The 16717-nt window shown below is 43.3% G+C and overlaps 1 protein-coding gene across 1 annotated transcript in view; it reads right to left on the bottom strand.

The window, feature by feature from the left end:
- Window positions 1-5338, bottom strand: part of LRP2 (LDL receptor related protein 2) — a 180200-nt gene extending 174862 nt beyond the window's left edge. The window contains exon 1 of the mRNA XM_077829918.1: window positions 5245-5338. Within this exon, the coding sequence (XP_077686044.1) occupies window positions 5245-5338 (94 nt within the window). The remainder of the gene's footprint in view (window positions 1-5244) is intronic.
- Between the last annotated feature and the right edge of the window lie 11379 nt (window positions 5339-16717).

A 16717-nucleotide genomic window follows, 5' to 3' on the forward strand; every position in this document is an offset into this window, starting at 1 on the left:
CTCAGAGTAGGGGTTTCACCCAGGGGCTCTATGCAAGGGACATAATCTTCTGCTCAGACGTCCTGGGCTTCTACCCATACACAGAACAGAGATAGTAGATAACAGTGCAAGCTTCACCATGTAACCCTAGCAATATGTAGCAGTTCTGGTCTATAAGAACCATCCATGCCCATTTATTTCTTGGCCTCTTTTGTGAAACTATCAGCAAAAGCGTCAATTCATGCCAAATGTGATTGTGGTTTCTGAGATGTGGACACCTATCCACCAGGATATGGACTGTGATCACCTATTAATTTTACAGAGGCCACTGTATATCCATAATGGTGTTAAGTATACAAAAAATTGTTTTTAATTTATAAGGGGGGGTTCTCACCGTGTAACCCTAGCAGATACAGCCCTGGGTTGGATTTAAACTGGCAACCTGGAAGTGAACAGAGTTCACCTTTGTATCCTAGTATAATTCACTCTGCCATTGTATGCCCCTGTTTTACACTTTAGAAGGCTTTGAAATCACCTCCTCCTTTTGAGAGAATATTCCTGTTGCCCAAAGTTGTTCACTACCATTGTTTGTTAAGGCATTTGCTTTTCTACCGTACCTCACTTAAACACAGGACACATTTTCAGTTGTGCATGCATGAGCAAACCCCAAATATTACTACTTTTTATATCACTCAGTGCTCACATTTGCACACAGAGATTTGTAATTGCTCACCTAAATATCCAATTTGTGGTTTGTACATGCAGGCACATGAGCCAATTTTAAACTTGCACAAAATGGAGGCTGGCCAAAAAACTGTCAAAGAATGTGAATTCACCAATATACATAAAAGCTACAAATCTCAGTTTATCAGTTATGATGCCACTATGTAAGCCAACATCACTTTTTCATACATGTAGCAGAATTACATTTTTATTTTGAACAAATAAGCTTTAACATTTTAAGGTTTTGCAATCAAGCACTCAAAAGACAGGAATTGTAGTATTACAGCTGAAGTTTCAACCTTAACTCTGTTCTGAGTACAGACTTAAAATAGTCTCTCCTAAAACCATTCCATATTATTTGTCAAATAACTCTGAAGTTTATTTTAAACCCTTACATAAAGTAAATCATGGCTCATGTAGCAAAACTGAACTGTACAAGTGCAAAATTTCCAAATTTAAATTCTCCTGGATGGAAGCTTGGCCCCACTTAAATTAACTGGAGTTTTCCCTTTGCCTTTAATGGGGCCAAGATTTCTCCCCTTGCCTTTAAAACTACTCTACCAATTTGCTTCAAACTTGGCTTATTCCTTAGATCTCAATGATCTAAGGAATTGTGTTATCCACTTGCAAAATTTTTGATCAGGTTATACTGGGAAGGATATATATTTTTCTCAATGTACACGTAAAATGGATGAATCAGATTTGTTAAAACTTTATAAAAAACTTCACCTCTGGCCTGAGACCAGCCATGGAAAAATCTCAGCCCATGTGGATTTTGCTTCAGGAAATTATGAGCTACTTAAAAAGGAGGAATAGACTAAAAGTTGGAAATCAACTTAATTGTAGAGTGCATTCAGGCAGCTGTACACATTTAGTATCCAGGGGATTCACAGACCAAACAAGTGTGTCCATGTAAGGTGAAAGGCTATCACCAGAAATGCTCACCTCTCCAGTATTATAAAGGTTTAGACCAATATCATGATATTACTTATTAACTATGGAAATGCAGAGCGCAGTTCTGCAATCATTGCTCACACAAGTCCAGCTGACTTGGACTGGACTCTTAATCTGGTAAACTAGAGAGGATCTGGCCAAGATATACGGAAAAAAAGTCTCGTCATTTAATGCAATGCAGGGAAGAGTACTGAGGAAATGTAAAGATACAGACAAGACCAGATTCAAAGCAGGGATTTAAATGTTGATGTAAATTACACATGGGGTGAAATCCTGGCCCTACTGAAGTCAATGGGAATTTTGCAAAAAACAGGTGTGAGTGACGATGTTTTGTAACTTGCAGTAGTTTGATATTGAGATGGTGGAAAAATGAATGCAACTTACACACTGAGGAGACCGAAGTGGTGTAGCAAGAAAAGAAGTTAACAGGAGCATATCAGATAAAGTGGGAGCTCCACTACCTTATGCTTTTCCTCCTAAATCCTTGTCATCCTGCTCCTTACAATGTATTTTACCTCATTTTGCCTATCAACTGAATGCCAAATACATGCTAGTTACTTTACTATGTATATATACTCTTTTTCTGACAGATGTGTCATCTCTCCTGAATTTGAACCAAAATAAGGCACTCCAGAAAAAACAGTCATGTAGGAAGCTTAATTGATTTGTGATTAATTGAACATAGGTTACAAAAATGTTATTTAATAAAATCGGGTTTGTGTGAGTTGGAAGTAAATTTGAGAGTCCAAAGGGGAATGTTCCTTCTAAGGAGGGAAAATAGGTTTCTTATTCATGGATAACCACTATAAAGAGAAAACAAGAACACAGACAGAAAACATTGTCTATGGAAGTGAACTATTAAGAGCAGCAAGGTTTGAAACACCTACGCTCCCAGGGACTAGAGGGTCACATTTTAGCAGACTAGAGTCAGTCCTTCCATGAGTCCCATAATAAATACCAGATAAATGGAATACTGCGTGAGTACGCAAATCCTTAAAGACTGCCAGATTCTTTAGCAAATTCAGACATTTGCCTTGATGGTCTTAATCCAGATTTGCCCTTCACGCACTGCTGTACACCGCAATGTCCACCCAAGATGTGGCTGCATTTCAGCAGTGCTGTACAGGTAGCTATCTGAAGTGCTTTGGGATTCTCCAAAATGAAATGCCATGGTAATATAAAATATTGCTTATAAAATTCCACATAAAATGCTACTTTTGGATACCACAGTGAGGGAACTTAAATTAGACAGAGTATGGACCCCATCTTGAAATCTCTACGCATGACAGTAATCCTAAGTAATAAAGACTGCTGGCATGAGTAACAGGTTGCAGGATCAGTTCCTATGCAACTTTGGATGGTGAGAGGAGTCATTTTTTCTCTCAGTTTATCCAGTACCATGTTTAACAAAATTCAGGAGTCAGATTTGTCAAGGGAGAAGGCACAACACTGCTTAATGTAGGCATAAACACTCAGATTAAACTGAGTCTTCTTAGGCTTCTGGAAACATCCAGTTTCCACTCAGTACTCCCAAATTCAAATTGTTAGTATTCAAAAATCATAAGTCATGCTTCAAAATATCATGAGACTGGATTAAAAATCATGAAATACTTTTTTTAATTAAAAATTGAAGGTTTTTTGAGGGTAGGGCTTCTGATTTTTGAGCCGATAGTGTATGTTTGGGTCATGTTTTCAAGTTTCTCTCTCTGCAACCACAAGGTCTACAATCATTTTCTTTTTTAAATGAAAGCTGAAATCCTCACATAACCACAGGATTCCAAGAACTAGAGTTTTAAGAAAAACACCAAATATTGTGAGACTTGGAATAAGAATCCCAAGAGCTGACAATACTACTTTAAGAGGTTTAACACAGGTATTACCATAGACTCCATTACTAACATTACATCATCTCATTAGCATAGTTATTCTGATAATTCTTTCATTCAGCACAGCAAAGTTCTTAACACCTGCCCTGCTTTTGGGTTCCAATTCAAGATTTTACCCTCACTTTACCAAATAATTGGTAAATTCATATTCACATCTACTGTACATTTGTCCTAAATTTTCTAAGGTGGCTGTAGAGCAAGGAAATACGTATTTAAGTCAGCCCTGTAGCTTTAGTTCTATGCAGTGTAAATAAGAGTGCAAAGGAATTAGCTCTCTACCCAATGTGACCTCTTTGGCTGGACCTTTTGCAATGCTCCTGCTGTACATTAGCTATCTCCTAACTACTTCCCTGCTCAGAAAAGGGAGCTGTTAGCAGCATAATTACTTACTTGATTCCCTCTAAGGAGCTTACACTAAGAGTTGAGCAAAGAAAGCAGATTAACAATTTGAATACATCCACCTAACGCACACACATAAAACAGTGGGGCTACCAGGCCAATAGATGCGGCCCAGGAAATTCACTTCATCTCATCCTGCTGGAACAATAAGGGGTTTCATTTTAATGGTGGGGCAATTACACTGTGTGGGAGAGGGAAGGGGAGAGACAGGAAGAGAGGGGCTGCAGCTACAGGGTGGGAGGGAGGGAGGGAGTGGAGACAGGGCTCCTCCATCCCCAGCAGCCAGCTTAGTACCACAGTAGGCGGCGGCGCAGCCTATCGTGCTCAGCCTGCTCGGCCAGTCACATGCTCCCCAATGTAACCTAGCAACAGCAAAGCCCGGAGAAAAAGTTCTCTCTCTCCCAACTTCAAATCTGTGTCTGGGGCTGAGGGAAGCTTATTGTGCTCCAGACTAAGCATCTGTTTCTTTATTAGACTCTTTTTTATAAAATACCGCATCTGTTACACATACAACAGACACGTACACGCTGCACGTGCACGATCAGTGCAAATAAAAACAGCAACGCCTGGGTCTGCCTAATGGGACCCAGCTCGAGGTGCAACTTTACCGAGGAGCGGGCTGCAAAACCCGCTCTTAGAAACGGGGGGAACTCACTCAGCCTGCTCACTTTGGGCTCCCAAACCACCTGCATTTGGTGCGTGGAGAGGGGCCGGCAGCACGGCCACATACGGATCTTTACAGATGTGCTCCAGACTCGGGCCAATAAACACGTTTCAGTAGCAAGCGCCAGGGTCCGGCGATTGTCTTGCCCCCCTTTAGGCACGGAGCCCTGGCCGGCCTCCTTGCGAGGAGCGCTCCCCCCAGTTAAAGGCTTCGCTCTCCAGTGCATCTCCAGAAAATGAAAGCCCGGCGTGACTTTACGCTGTGGATTTGCACCCCCTGAACGGCCCTTCCAAACGTAACCCCAGCGCAGCCACTGCTCCCCCGCAGGACTCCGACCCCTTCACTGGGTAAAGAACCACGCTGGGAGAAGCAAAGGTCGAAACCAGCCTGAGGAGGAGCCGTGCCAGAAAACGCCGGGCTCGCTTCTAACAGCCCCCGGGCTCGCTCTACTTTCCACTACAGGATAAACAACTTCTGGGAAGAGTCACCTCCTGCTGCTCGAGCCCGCTGAGGAAGCCCCGGGGCCGCAGCTCCCTTACAGCCCGGCAGCCACCGACCCTCTCTCCTCCCCCTGGTGTTCCCGGGGGGCGCGGAAGAGCCCCGAGTCCCACTCAGACTAGGCTGCAGTACGGGACTTACCTTGGCCACTAGCCTGCATGATGCATGCAGTGAATAATATGAGCACTTTGCAAGAAGCTGCTGCTCCTCCGTCCATCCTGTGGCGAGATCCCATCTGGGCTGGGATGCTCCAGCGCCCTAGAAAGCACGCTGCTGGGCTCAGGAAGGCTGCTCGGCCCTGCAACAGCCCAAGCAGCCTGGTGTCTTTTTCTGATCCCGCTAGTTGCAGACGAAACTCCCACCCTCCAGACATTGCATAAAGCTCTTTATACCCAGCAGCCCCGGAACTAGCATGAGGGAATCAGGCATTGCTCCAGGTCCCTGCAGCCACAGGCTGCCTTTGCCCCTCCTTCCGCGCGCACTTTGCCGGGTAGGAGGGATGCTTTCACACCAATGCACTCCAATGACTTTACATCACAGTGGTGCTGCTTTACAATACATTTGGGGCAGATCCGGGGTGATTTTAAATAGCAAACAGCATTTGATGCTCCTCAGACGCCAGTGTCCCAACTGACAAACAATATGCCCCACGCAAAGAAAAGGGGTTTAAACGAAGGAGCCTTATAAAGGCTTTAGAACTAGTCATTACATTCAGACATCGGTATAAAGTTTAAAACGCTGATTTAGTTGATTACTCCATAGAGAGACGCGGTCAATCACCTCTAAACCGCTGTTGAAGCCTTGACAATCACAGAATGAATCTTATTTCTCCACCCCAGCCTTTCATGGATTTCCCAGGAGAGAAAGTCAGTTTCACTAAAAGCTTGGGCCGAGTATGAAGCTATTGCTAAGGGAAACTTTAATATCCCTGCTCCTAATTTGTCAACAGAGGGTACTGTGACGATCCTGGCTTTGGTAAGGGGACCTTTGTGTCACAGGTACACAACAAATCACGGGTGAAATATCAAGCCACGGTTCCGATAGTGTTGCCATTTCAGGAGTTAGATACAGACTACTGTAGGAAAGTAGACGATTCGAAAGGAGAAAGACGGGATATGTTTGCCTTTTTCGGAGATTACCCTTTAATCTAATCTGTTTGAAGTATTTTTGGAGCCAATCAGAAGATTGCGATGGGAAGGCAGTATCGGCAGCATCACACAGAAATGATGTTAAACAAACAGTATTTATAATTCTGTTAAAACCGCTGAGAAGTTGATCTGGTAGCTTAACGTGACTGACAGTGGCACTGTAGTTGTTTTAGAGAGGAAATTTATCACGATAAAACTTTAGGTCGGGAACTTCATTTAGCCCTACCCCCCCGCCCAATCCCTCCTGTATGAAATACAACATACTCCTGTATTTCAGGAACAAGAGATTGCTGTATAAATCGTGGTATCAGAGAGATGCATTTATCTCACAATATGATTTGTCCTATTCATTTTAATTGCCCCCTCTATACAAACTCCTTATATTGTTTGCATAAAGTTTACCTTCTATATTAAACTGCAGGGCTTGTTTGTAGAGTTTGACAGGCATTTCTGAAACATTACTTAACTTTTCTTGGCCCTGTCACAGACTCTAATTTCCAAAGTGCTGTAATTTATACAGGCCGGTTTGTTGTTGATTAGGAGATACGGTATTTTTCTTTGCGTTGATCGCTTAGGACGCTAATCCCACAAACGTTTCCGTAAGGATTTTTTAATATCTATCATGCTAGAGGAGGAAAGGGAGGGGGAATAAGAAAGATAAAATGTGGAGTGTAGGCTTTGCAGGGTTGTGATTTATGCAGGTTCAGGGCTGCTTGGTGTAGTGGTACGACACAGCACCGGGGTCAAGCCACAAGAAACACTGGGGCAGATCAGAATATTCAACGAGTTTCCTGGCACCTCTGAATCACAGAGAGAGGATAAGATCTCTCCATCACAAGATCCAGAGCTGCTGGGGTGGGGGAAAACTGCCCTCTTCAAATCTCTCTCCTCCTTCCCTCCCTCCCTGTCTCCTTTCACTGTAGGAGAACAGTGTTTGAAACATTCCTTTCTGCACGGAAGGACTTCTCCTATTGTTGTTTTCTTTGTGTGAAAGTGTTGCCAACTTACTGGAATTCTTGTCGTAGTTTCACAGCAAGTGTCTCAGGCTGACCAAACGGAACCAGCTGCGTTTGTGTATGGGGCCGCGCGGCTTTAATCCCACAACAACGCCAAGGGGAGGGTAGGACGGGATCCACACGCAGGGGTACAGCCGATCCTTTCTATAGAAATGGGTGTCTGAAAAGCAAACACACAGATTGGCTACATTTAATTAGAACGGAACAGTTTGGCCAATTCACGCCCGAGCACGTACTGCTGCGAGCCCGGCACCACCACAGGAACTGAAAGCAAGACGGGTTATGGATAAATAACGTCGCCAGCCACTGCAGAGAGCTCCAGAGCTTGGAACCCCAGCCTGCTGGCGAATAATACGCCGTGCGTTGTTCTGCCTTGAGATGTGTGTGTCCATTCGGGACAGAGAGTTTTCAAAAGTATTTTTATCTGGGGTGGATTTCGAGATTAAGATTTTAATTGAGATCAACACAAAAGCAAGGGCAGTTCCTACTTAATCTCGGAGGCAAACGCATTGTCCATATTTCCTCCCCGAGCTGTAGAAAGATCACTGGTTCCCAAATATGAACGGGGTAAATGAGCGAAAGAGAAACTCTCCCCCCGACAGCTAGGGTCAGTGGAGTTTGGGTTTTGATATATTTCTGTTCCATTCCACTGTTTAATTTACTTTATTCATTCACAAATGTATTCGAAAGGTTTCTTCCTTAGAGGTCAGCCCTTCAATTAATGGAGGCGAATTAAGTCTTGAGTATTATCAGCTTGGCTGCTCCTATGGCTGAAAATACAGCGCTCGGGTAACAGCTCATCTTTGGGAAAGTGCCTGGGACAAGCAGAGCAGCACTGTTTTCTCCCTCTGAAGTCCTTTTTCTCCACTGAACCACAGCAACTAAACAAAGGACCCGATTCTTCAATCCCTACACCAACAAATGACTTAGATGGGAGTTTGGGTGCGCAAGAAAAGCAGGATCGGGCCCAAATGCCTCCAAGCCAGAGTCAGCTAGAGGGAAAGGGTAGTACAAGAAAGGCAACTAAAGAATACAGATTCCGAAACTACATTCAACGATCACTTCTATCAGTGTAGCTCTCCTGCTTGGCTGGCGCTCGCTCTGTACCGTCAAGTGAACGATCTCAAAGATAATAATGAACAAAGATTATTTTAGGTTTAAGGAAATTCAATTACTCCACTTAGAAGTTTAGAAGAAATACAGCAAAATCTGTTTACTCTGGTTTTAATGCGAAATCCGCATTGGGAAAGGTTTGCTTTTCTTGTTTTCCTGTAAACAAGCATTCAGAAAAGCTGTGAAAACTTTAAATTTACAGGGATTGGACATATCGCTTACTAGTTAAGGAAGTGCCCTGAGCAGAGAAGTTAAAAATTAAAAGGATTGATTTTTGACCAGCGTTCACTTTTCCTGTCCCGTCTAAAAGGAGAACTAACTCTTAATAAACTTGTAGAAATGCTGAGATTGCTGTATTACTAACTACCGAACCGACCTAACATCCAGCAAAACGAGATGTAGGCACCTTTACAGATTGTGGCCAGAGCCTCCGCTGTGACTTGACCATTACAATTTACCCCAGCCGGGGATCTGCCCCCTTGTGTACAAACAGAGCTGCAGTCACCGCTAGCATTTAGTAATCCTGCAGCCAGTCTGCACTCCGAAGAACTCCGATTTTTCCAAAGATAAATTATTTTATAGGTGCTATTTCTAATACCACATCATTTTATGCTCACCACACCTTTTCCTGTAAAGGTTTTATTGTATATCATATGCACAGGTACATCTGTCTATGTCCTCCTCTGAATATGAGGCTAATATAGCAGACAGCCTGCACAGATTTGAAGTACAAGATGTCCCCATCTCTCTGTGGGCGTAACAGTTCATCACAGAGCATTAAAGCTCTGTGGCTTCCTCCCATGGGCTTTACCATAGTTCTCCAGTTTAAAAAGTCACATTTATTCTAGAGTCTCTACTTACTATATACAACAACCCACCTCGTTTTTATGTGATAGAAACTTCACTTACCTTATGTTATGTTTGGGGTAGGGGTGTTTCTGGAACTATTCACAGTACAATCAATTTCTTCTTAAATTCACTTGAGACCCACCTCCGTTCCCATTGAAATCACAGGCAAAACTCCCACTGGGGATATTGCAAAAGGCTAGGAATTTTCTCAAATTTGCAGCAGTTCTTCCACTTTAGTAATAATTTAGGTCTTCATGAACAGATTTCTAATGCTTTCCTCCTTTTCCATTCATTACACATGTATCCAATTGTAAAGGGCTCTGGATTTTGGTGGTGGTTGTTTAAGATGCAAGTAATAATGCTACTATCAGCTAAAGTATTTCCCACTGTCTCTAGTCTGGGCTCTTTCATTCATAACCCTCTTTCAACCCATAATTTGATCATAATGCAGTTTAAATTTAAATGAGTTGCAAACAACAGAGACTGGAGCATGCAAGAAATATCATATTGGTAACAAACTCCCTCAAGTGAAATTAGCAGAGACAGGAGAGCAAAATAAATCTCCATATACACTTTGTGCTTATCCCACAATGGAGGAAAACACCATAGTTTAACAATAATCACATCTACCATACTTGGAATTGTAACTGTTCAATGGATGAGAACTATATAAATATGCAGCAAGAGAAATGTAAAATTGGTAGTTTGAACCCAGGCCATTAAGCAAGCACAACCCTAATATATTTATCATCAGTTTCTCCTTCTTAGAAATGGAATTTCATCCTGATTTTATCTTTTTTGATTGTCCTGTGCCATTCAGGCATCCTGGTCTGACCTTGATTAAAAGCAATAGGTAGAATTTACAGTTGATTCCTTTCCATAGTACAAAGAAGTGTTTCCAATTAATTTATTTTTAAAATAACTTTCATAATGCAAATTGGATGGGTTAGGGTAATACTGAGTTACCTTAAACACTACTTTTAAAAAAAATGGAAATATTACTTATTGAGAAAAACTGGAGCCATTGTCTTCATATAAAATTTATACTAAGATCTTCCTGAAACAAGCCATGACAGTAATGCAAAAAATGCAACATACAAAATCTAAAGGTTTTTTTCCCCCACTTTCCACTATTTATATTTGCTTGAGTTGTATGCGCCTGCAGTGAAAAACAAATAAGGACAAATAAGCATTATTATTATTCCCAAGTTCTTATTTGGACTGAATTTTTACATGTATTTTCAGAGTTACATGCTTTACTGCAATGTCCTGTAGGGGAGGGAGCTACAGCATTTGGTGGCATGTGATTTGCTTTTCACTGAAGTGAAAGACATTGCCTAAGGACTGGCTACTACGGGATCAGGTGATGAAGAGAGAGCCAGAACTCTCAGTGAAATCAGTGGGAGTTTTGCCTGCCTAAGGACTGCAGGAACCAGGATCTGAACATTAGTGATATACCATAGTCAATCATTAGTGGTAAGTGTCTCGTACTGTACACCCTCTTAAAACAAAACAATTGAAATTTCGAACGTCTTACATTTAACTTAAAGACCGATCTTGCTCCTACTAAAGTCAATGGGAGTTTTGCTATTGCCTTCAAATAGGTGTGGTTCTATACTCTTGTTTCTAGGGAGCCAGGATGGGTGAGGTAATATATTTTATTGGACCAACTTCAGAAGAAGAAGTCTGTGTATGTGTAAGCTCAAAAGCGTCTTTTCTTCAACAACAGAAGTTGGTCCAATAAAAATATACTACATCACCCACCCTGTCTCAAAAATCCTGGGACCAACATGGCTACAACAACACTGCAAACAACTGTTACTAGTGGCAGACTATGGCTTAAAAACTTGATTTAGAGGCAGCTTTTCAGGTCATTTGGAGTTGGGGGTGGAGAAACTATCTATCCTCAAATTGTGGATTTTTACATATCAGTGAATTTTAAGGCCATATATTATCTTCACAGAAAAATGTTTAGTGTCTGTGTGTATATACACATATATACACACATATACATAAAATATAACACAATATATGTTAAAGGAATATTAAAATAAGGTTATAAAGTCAAGCATTGAAAAGTTGGGAAATGCCAGAATTAATTTTGCCTATGCCACCTTAATTTGCCTGCTTGTGCAAATGCATTATGATAGTCTTTAATTACATACTATTTTTTCCTAGATTAAGAAAACTGAAATGATGAAATTCCTATTATGTGGCATTATATTGATACCCACATGGGTCATCGGCAGGTTTGGCACCTTTAGACCCACGGCACAGACTTTTGCCACGTGAACAAATGGAGTAACTAATAGCAATAGTAGGTTGTCATCCTTTATGTGGACCAGCACCAGAGGGCAACAAGAAATATTAGTGCATACTTTGCCAGTAGATTGCCCACATATTTGCTGACAGCAGAGAAATGGGGAGACTCAGGAATCCTGGTTTCCATTCCAGTCTATGGAGAGGTGTGCTCTAGTGGAACAGTCTCTGCCCATTTCCCTCAAAACTATCTTTTCTGCCCATTCCTTCTAACCTGTCCCTGTCTTCTCTTCTTCACTCCTAGCTCCTTGTTGTAGTTCTTTTATCCTCACCTAGTCAGTCCCTGTCTCCACTTCTCAGGCTTCCCATCCCAGTCACTTTACCCAGCCAGTTCTAGTCTTTATTGCTGTGCTTGCTGTCGAAATCCCTATCTCCCTCACCCCACTGCCAGTCTTTACCCCTCCCCGCACCCAGTCCCAATCATCTTGCATACCCAGTCCCACTTCCCCACTCCAATGTGTCTCTTCCCTGCCCCTCACTAGTTCCCAGTCCTAGTCTCCCTCCCCAGCTTCTTCATCCAATTTCAGTCTCCCTCCCTAGCCCCTTCCTCCAGTCTCCCCACATGCAACGCTTGGTCCCAGTCTCTATGCCCAGCCAGTCCCAGTTCTCCCTCAGTGCCTCAGCTCCTGGTCAGATCTACCTCTCCTCTCCCCTACCCCCATCCTTTCTCCCTGTCTCCCTCCAGCTTTTTGTCTGAGCTCAGTGTTTCCCTCCCCCCAGAAAACTGACTGCCAGTCCCAGCCTCCCTCTCCAGCTTGGTCATTGTTTCTTCTCTCTAGTCCCTGTCTCTGTTCCTTTCCCTCCCTCCAGACCAGCTTTTGTCCACTCAGCATTTGAAGCAGATGGCTTCCTCCTCCAAGTTGCCTGGTTGCCAGCACACTCCCTACTTTTGTGCCCAGCTCCACCTCAGCTTGGAGCAGCCATTACAGGGAATGAGCCTTATCACCCTGGGCTGGGTGTGCTCAGTCACTCTGTGCAATGGTGCATGCGCAATCCAGTCAGGACTCAAAGCTGTTTGATTCAGTGGAGACTTACTAGAACATAACAAAAATCTCTGAAGATTCTATCCTCACTGAGCATGTTCTCGCTGCAATTTTTCAATGGCTTATAAATTTGACCAAATTTAGGTGGACTTTTACAAGGACACCAAAAGATACATCCATGACACACAGGCTACCCCCTGCCAAATTTCAAGCCCCTGCTCCAATGCATGGGGGCACAAAAACTATTTAAAAGACAGAGCACCCGAATTTTTTAACAAGGGCAAAACATCATATTTTTACTAGCCTCATTATCAGAAATGGATAAACCATTTGGGCTGAAATTTTCAAAAACATTCAGCCTGAGATAGACACTCTGCCTGCAAAATTTCAGACCAAACAGTTAAAGTTTGGCAAAGTCATAAGGAATTAAAAATAGGATTTTATAAAGGGAAGTGTTGGGCAATCTTTGTAAATAAGCAGCCCTACCCCTCATGTTCAAATTAGCGTGCCCAACAAATTACTATTTTAATCTCACTTCCCACTGGAGTCACACTGTTAATTGCCAAAGAGATGTAACTAAATAAATAAAACAATCTATTCTATGTTAGATTATCTTTATTTCTTGGGAATGAGGCAAACAATTGAATGGTGTAATATTAACAGTGGATTTCAATTAGACTTAGGCTCGTAAGTGCCTAAATTGCTTTGAAAATGGTATTTTTTCTCCTAAACCACTTGGATGGTTTTGGCAACTTTACCCAGTATCTATTTTCTTAGCAGCCCAAATCAAATGCCCACTGAGATCACAGTGACCGTCCACCAAAAGCACAGGGGAAAATATATGAATTAATACTAGGGGATTAGTGGCACATGAAGTAAAAGTCTGTTCTGTGCTTTTGGATCTGAGCCCATGAAGCCCCAAAACACATAACCACTAAGTATGTATCAGTAAACCATAATGCCCACAGCAGTTTCAGCAGTAAGGAGAGAAGGCAGGGTTAGTGATATGGGGTTAGAAGACGGATAAATCCTAAACCGTTTTGATTTGTATTTTTCTCAATCGCTTAATAAACTGAAATTTTATTGGTCCAGTTCCATGAACTATGTGTCCAAGTCTCTTTACCAGGTATGTAAGACCCCTTTCTTATGATAGGCAGCCATAGGCCTGGGAAATGAATCACTTGTCTGAGTGTGATGAGACGCAGCATGATGGAGGAGGAGCTGTAATAATTGATGAATACTGTGTGTTGACCTGGCTATCGGTCTGTTTAGACAGAACGGTAGTATGGGATGTTTACTGCATGAATATATGGGCTTAGTTTAATAGGGAGCTGTAGTGAAGAACAACTAGGAAGAAAGCAAAATGGCTCATGACAGCAGTGGCTCATGAGCATTGCTAAGAAACAGTGCCCATACTGGTAGCTTTGAAGACTTCTCAGCAGCCAACCTGCAAATCAGCTTTTCCCAGAAAGGATTTAAATTCTTATAGAATAGAAAATATTAATTTACAAGACACCACCTGATGGAAAGAAACAATCACTCACCTTCTCGTAACTGTTGTTCTTTGAGATGTGTTGCTCATATCCATTCCAATTAGGTGTGTGCACAGATCGCCGGAAGGTTTTTCCCCTAGCAGCATCCATCAGGTCGGCTCTGGAGCCCCCTGGAGTCGAGCCTTCATGGCGCTGTATATAGGGCCCTGCCAACTCACTGCCTCTCCGGTTCCTTTTTGCCGTATACTCTGACGGAGGGGAAGGCGGGTGGGTTTGGAACGGATATGAGCAACACATCTCGAAGAACAGTTATGAGAAAGTGAGTAACTGTTTCTTCTTATTGGAGTGCTTGCTCTTATCGATTCCAATTAGGTGACTCCCAAGCCTTACCTAGGAGGTGGGGTCGGAGTTCATGGAATTGCTGGTTGAAGCACAGCCCTGCCAAACACTGCATCGTCCCTAGAGTGGTGGGTGATAGTGTAATGGGAAGTGAAGGTGTGGACCAAAGGACCACGTTGCCACTCTACATATCTCCTGGATTGTGACCTGGGCTAGGAAGAATGCTGAGGACGCCTGAGCTCTGGTGGAGTTAGGGCACGGGCAGAGACCTTTGCAGGTCAAAACAAGTGTCAAAGTTTGACTCAGACTCACAATTTATCAGACCACTCTGTTTTATTAGCAAAGCTGCTCTGCTAATACATTTAGAAGTGAGCCCCCCGAGTGGGGCTTGTGTCTTTTAATTTATACAGTTTTTTGGAGAACAAGTTACAGAGAAGTTACAGACAAAAGAAGAAAAAGATTTTAGTCACCACCCTTCGAGATCCCTTAGACCAGTCACGTATCTTCAATTACCTGCCACCCTTAACAATCTCCTTTAACAGCTTCCAGTTAACTTAACTAATTGCCCTTCACATCTTCCATTCTGATGCCTGCTTCTTAGACGTGCTGGCTCTATCTTAATTGCTTCTCCATTCAAAAGTTAACTGTCCCTAGGTGTGCTCCCTCAGATACTTTGTACCATGTTTTGGCATGCCCTCTCAGATACAATGTATCCAGCATGTCCCCTTATACAATGTTATACTTCCACACAAGCAAGGATACAGGATGTGATCCACAATGATATCCTTTGCGTGGACACTGGGAGGCCTTTCATCCTGTCTGCTACTGCAACAAACAGCTGGTTCGACTTGTGGAATGGCTTAGTTTGTTCAATATAAAACACAGGTGCACACCGCACATCCAGGGAGTGGAGCCGCTGCACGAGGCTATTGGCATGGGGTTTCGGGAAAAAGACCGGAAGGAATAGGTCTTGATTGGCATGGAAATTCGAGACCACCTTTGGGAGGAACGCTGGGCGAGGTCGCAGTTGCTCCTTGTCTTTGTAAAAAATAGTATATGGAGGGTCGGATGTGACAGCCTTGAGCTCGGACACCCTTCTGGCTGATGTTATTGCAACCAAAAATGCCACCTTATAGGATCTTGTGAGGGAGACATGTTGATCCACTTGTGTCCTGGACCGGCCCTTGACTAGCCAGTTATCTAGGTATGGAAATACCTGAACCTGCCTTTTCTGCAGAAAAGCAGCCATGACCGACATACATTTGGTGAACACCCAAGGCACTGATGATAGGCCGAATGGTAGTAATGTGAACTGGTAGCGGGTACTCCCAATTACAAACCTTAAGAAGTGCCTGTGGGGTGGGATTATGGAAATGTGTGTCCTTCAAGTCGAGGGCGGCATACCAATCTCCTGGATCCAGGAACAGGATAATAGTGGCCAGGGAGACCATACGAAACTTTAGCTTCTTCATGAACCTGTTGAGATTGTGCAGTCCAAGATGGGTCTGAGGCCCCCCTTTTGTTTTTGGTATTAGGAAACATTGGAAGTAAAACCCCTTTCCCCTGAGCTCCAGTGGAACCTCCTACACAGCCCCTGTGGGTTTGTACCTCCTGGATGAGGAGTTGCTCACAAGAAGGGTCCCTGAAGAGGGATGGAGCAGAGGTGGGGTGGGCGCGCGAGGAAAATTGGAGACAACATCCCATTTCTACCGTGCAGAGAACCCAATGGTCTGAGGTAATTTGGGACCACGCCCAGTAGAAAATGGGACAGACATGACGAAAAGGGGAAAGAAGGATCCAGTTGGGAGGTTGGTATAGCACCCTTAGGCACATCCTCAAGAGGTCTGCCTAGAGCCTGGACGACCCAGATCCCCTGTTGTTCAGGGGTTGAGGTTGGCAACAGCAGTTCTGATTTCTGGTTTGCCTACGGTTCTGGTCCTGCCTAGACTGCCCCTGGTATGGTCGTGGCATGTGTTGAGGCCTAAATTGTCTATGCTGGGTGGCAGGAGTGTGCAGCCCCAGCGATCTCAGAGTGGCTCGGGAGTCTTTCAAACTGTGGAGTCTCAAGTCCATCTTCTCTGAAAATAATGTGGCACCCTCGAACAGGAGATCCTGAATTGTCTGTTGGACCGCCCTGGGGAGGCCTGAGGCCTGCAGCCATGAGCAAAAGTGCATTGCGATGCCCGAGGACTTTACTCATGTTACAGAGTCCGCCAAGTCTAACGCCGCTTGCAGCGATGTCCTGGTGATTGTCTTCCTTCATCCACGAGAGCCAAGAATTCTGGCTTAGAGTTCAGTGGGACAAGGTGTGAAAATTGGAACATTGCGTCCCTTGATTTAAAGTTATATCAGCT

This window comes from Eretmochelys imbricata, chromosome 11, assembly GCF_965152235.1.
Source record: "Eretmochelys imbricata isolate rEreImb1 chromosome 11, rEreImb1.hap1, whole genome shotgun sequence".
Classification (NCBI taxonomy): Eukaryota; Metazoa; Chordata; order Testudines; family Cheloniidae; genus Eretmochelys; species Eretmochelys imbricata.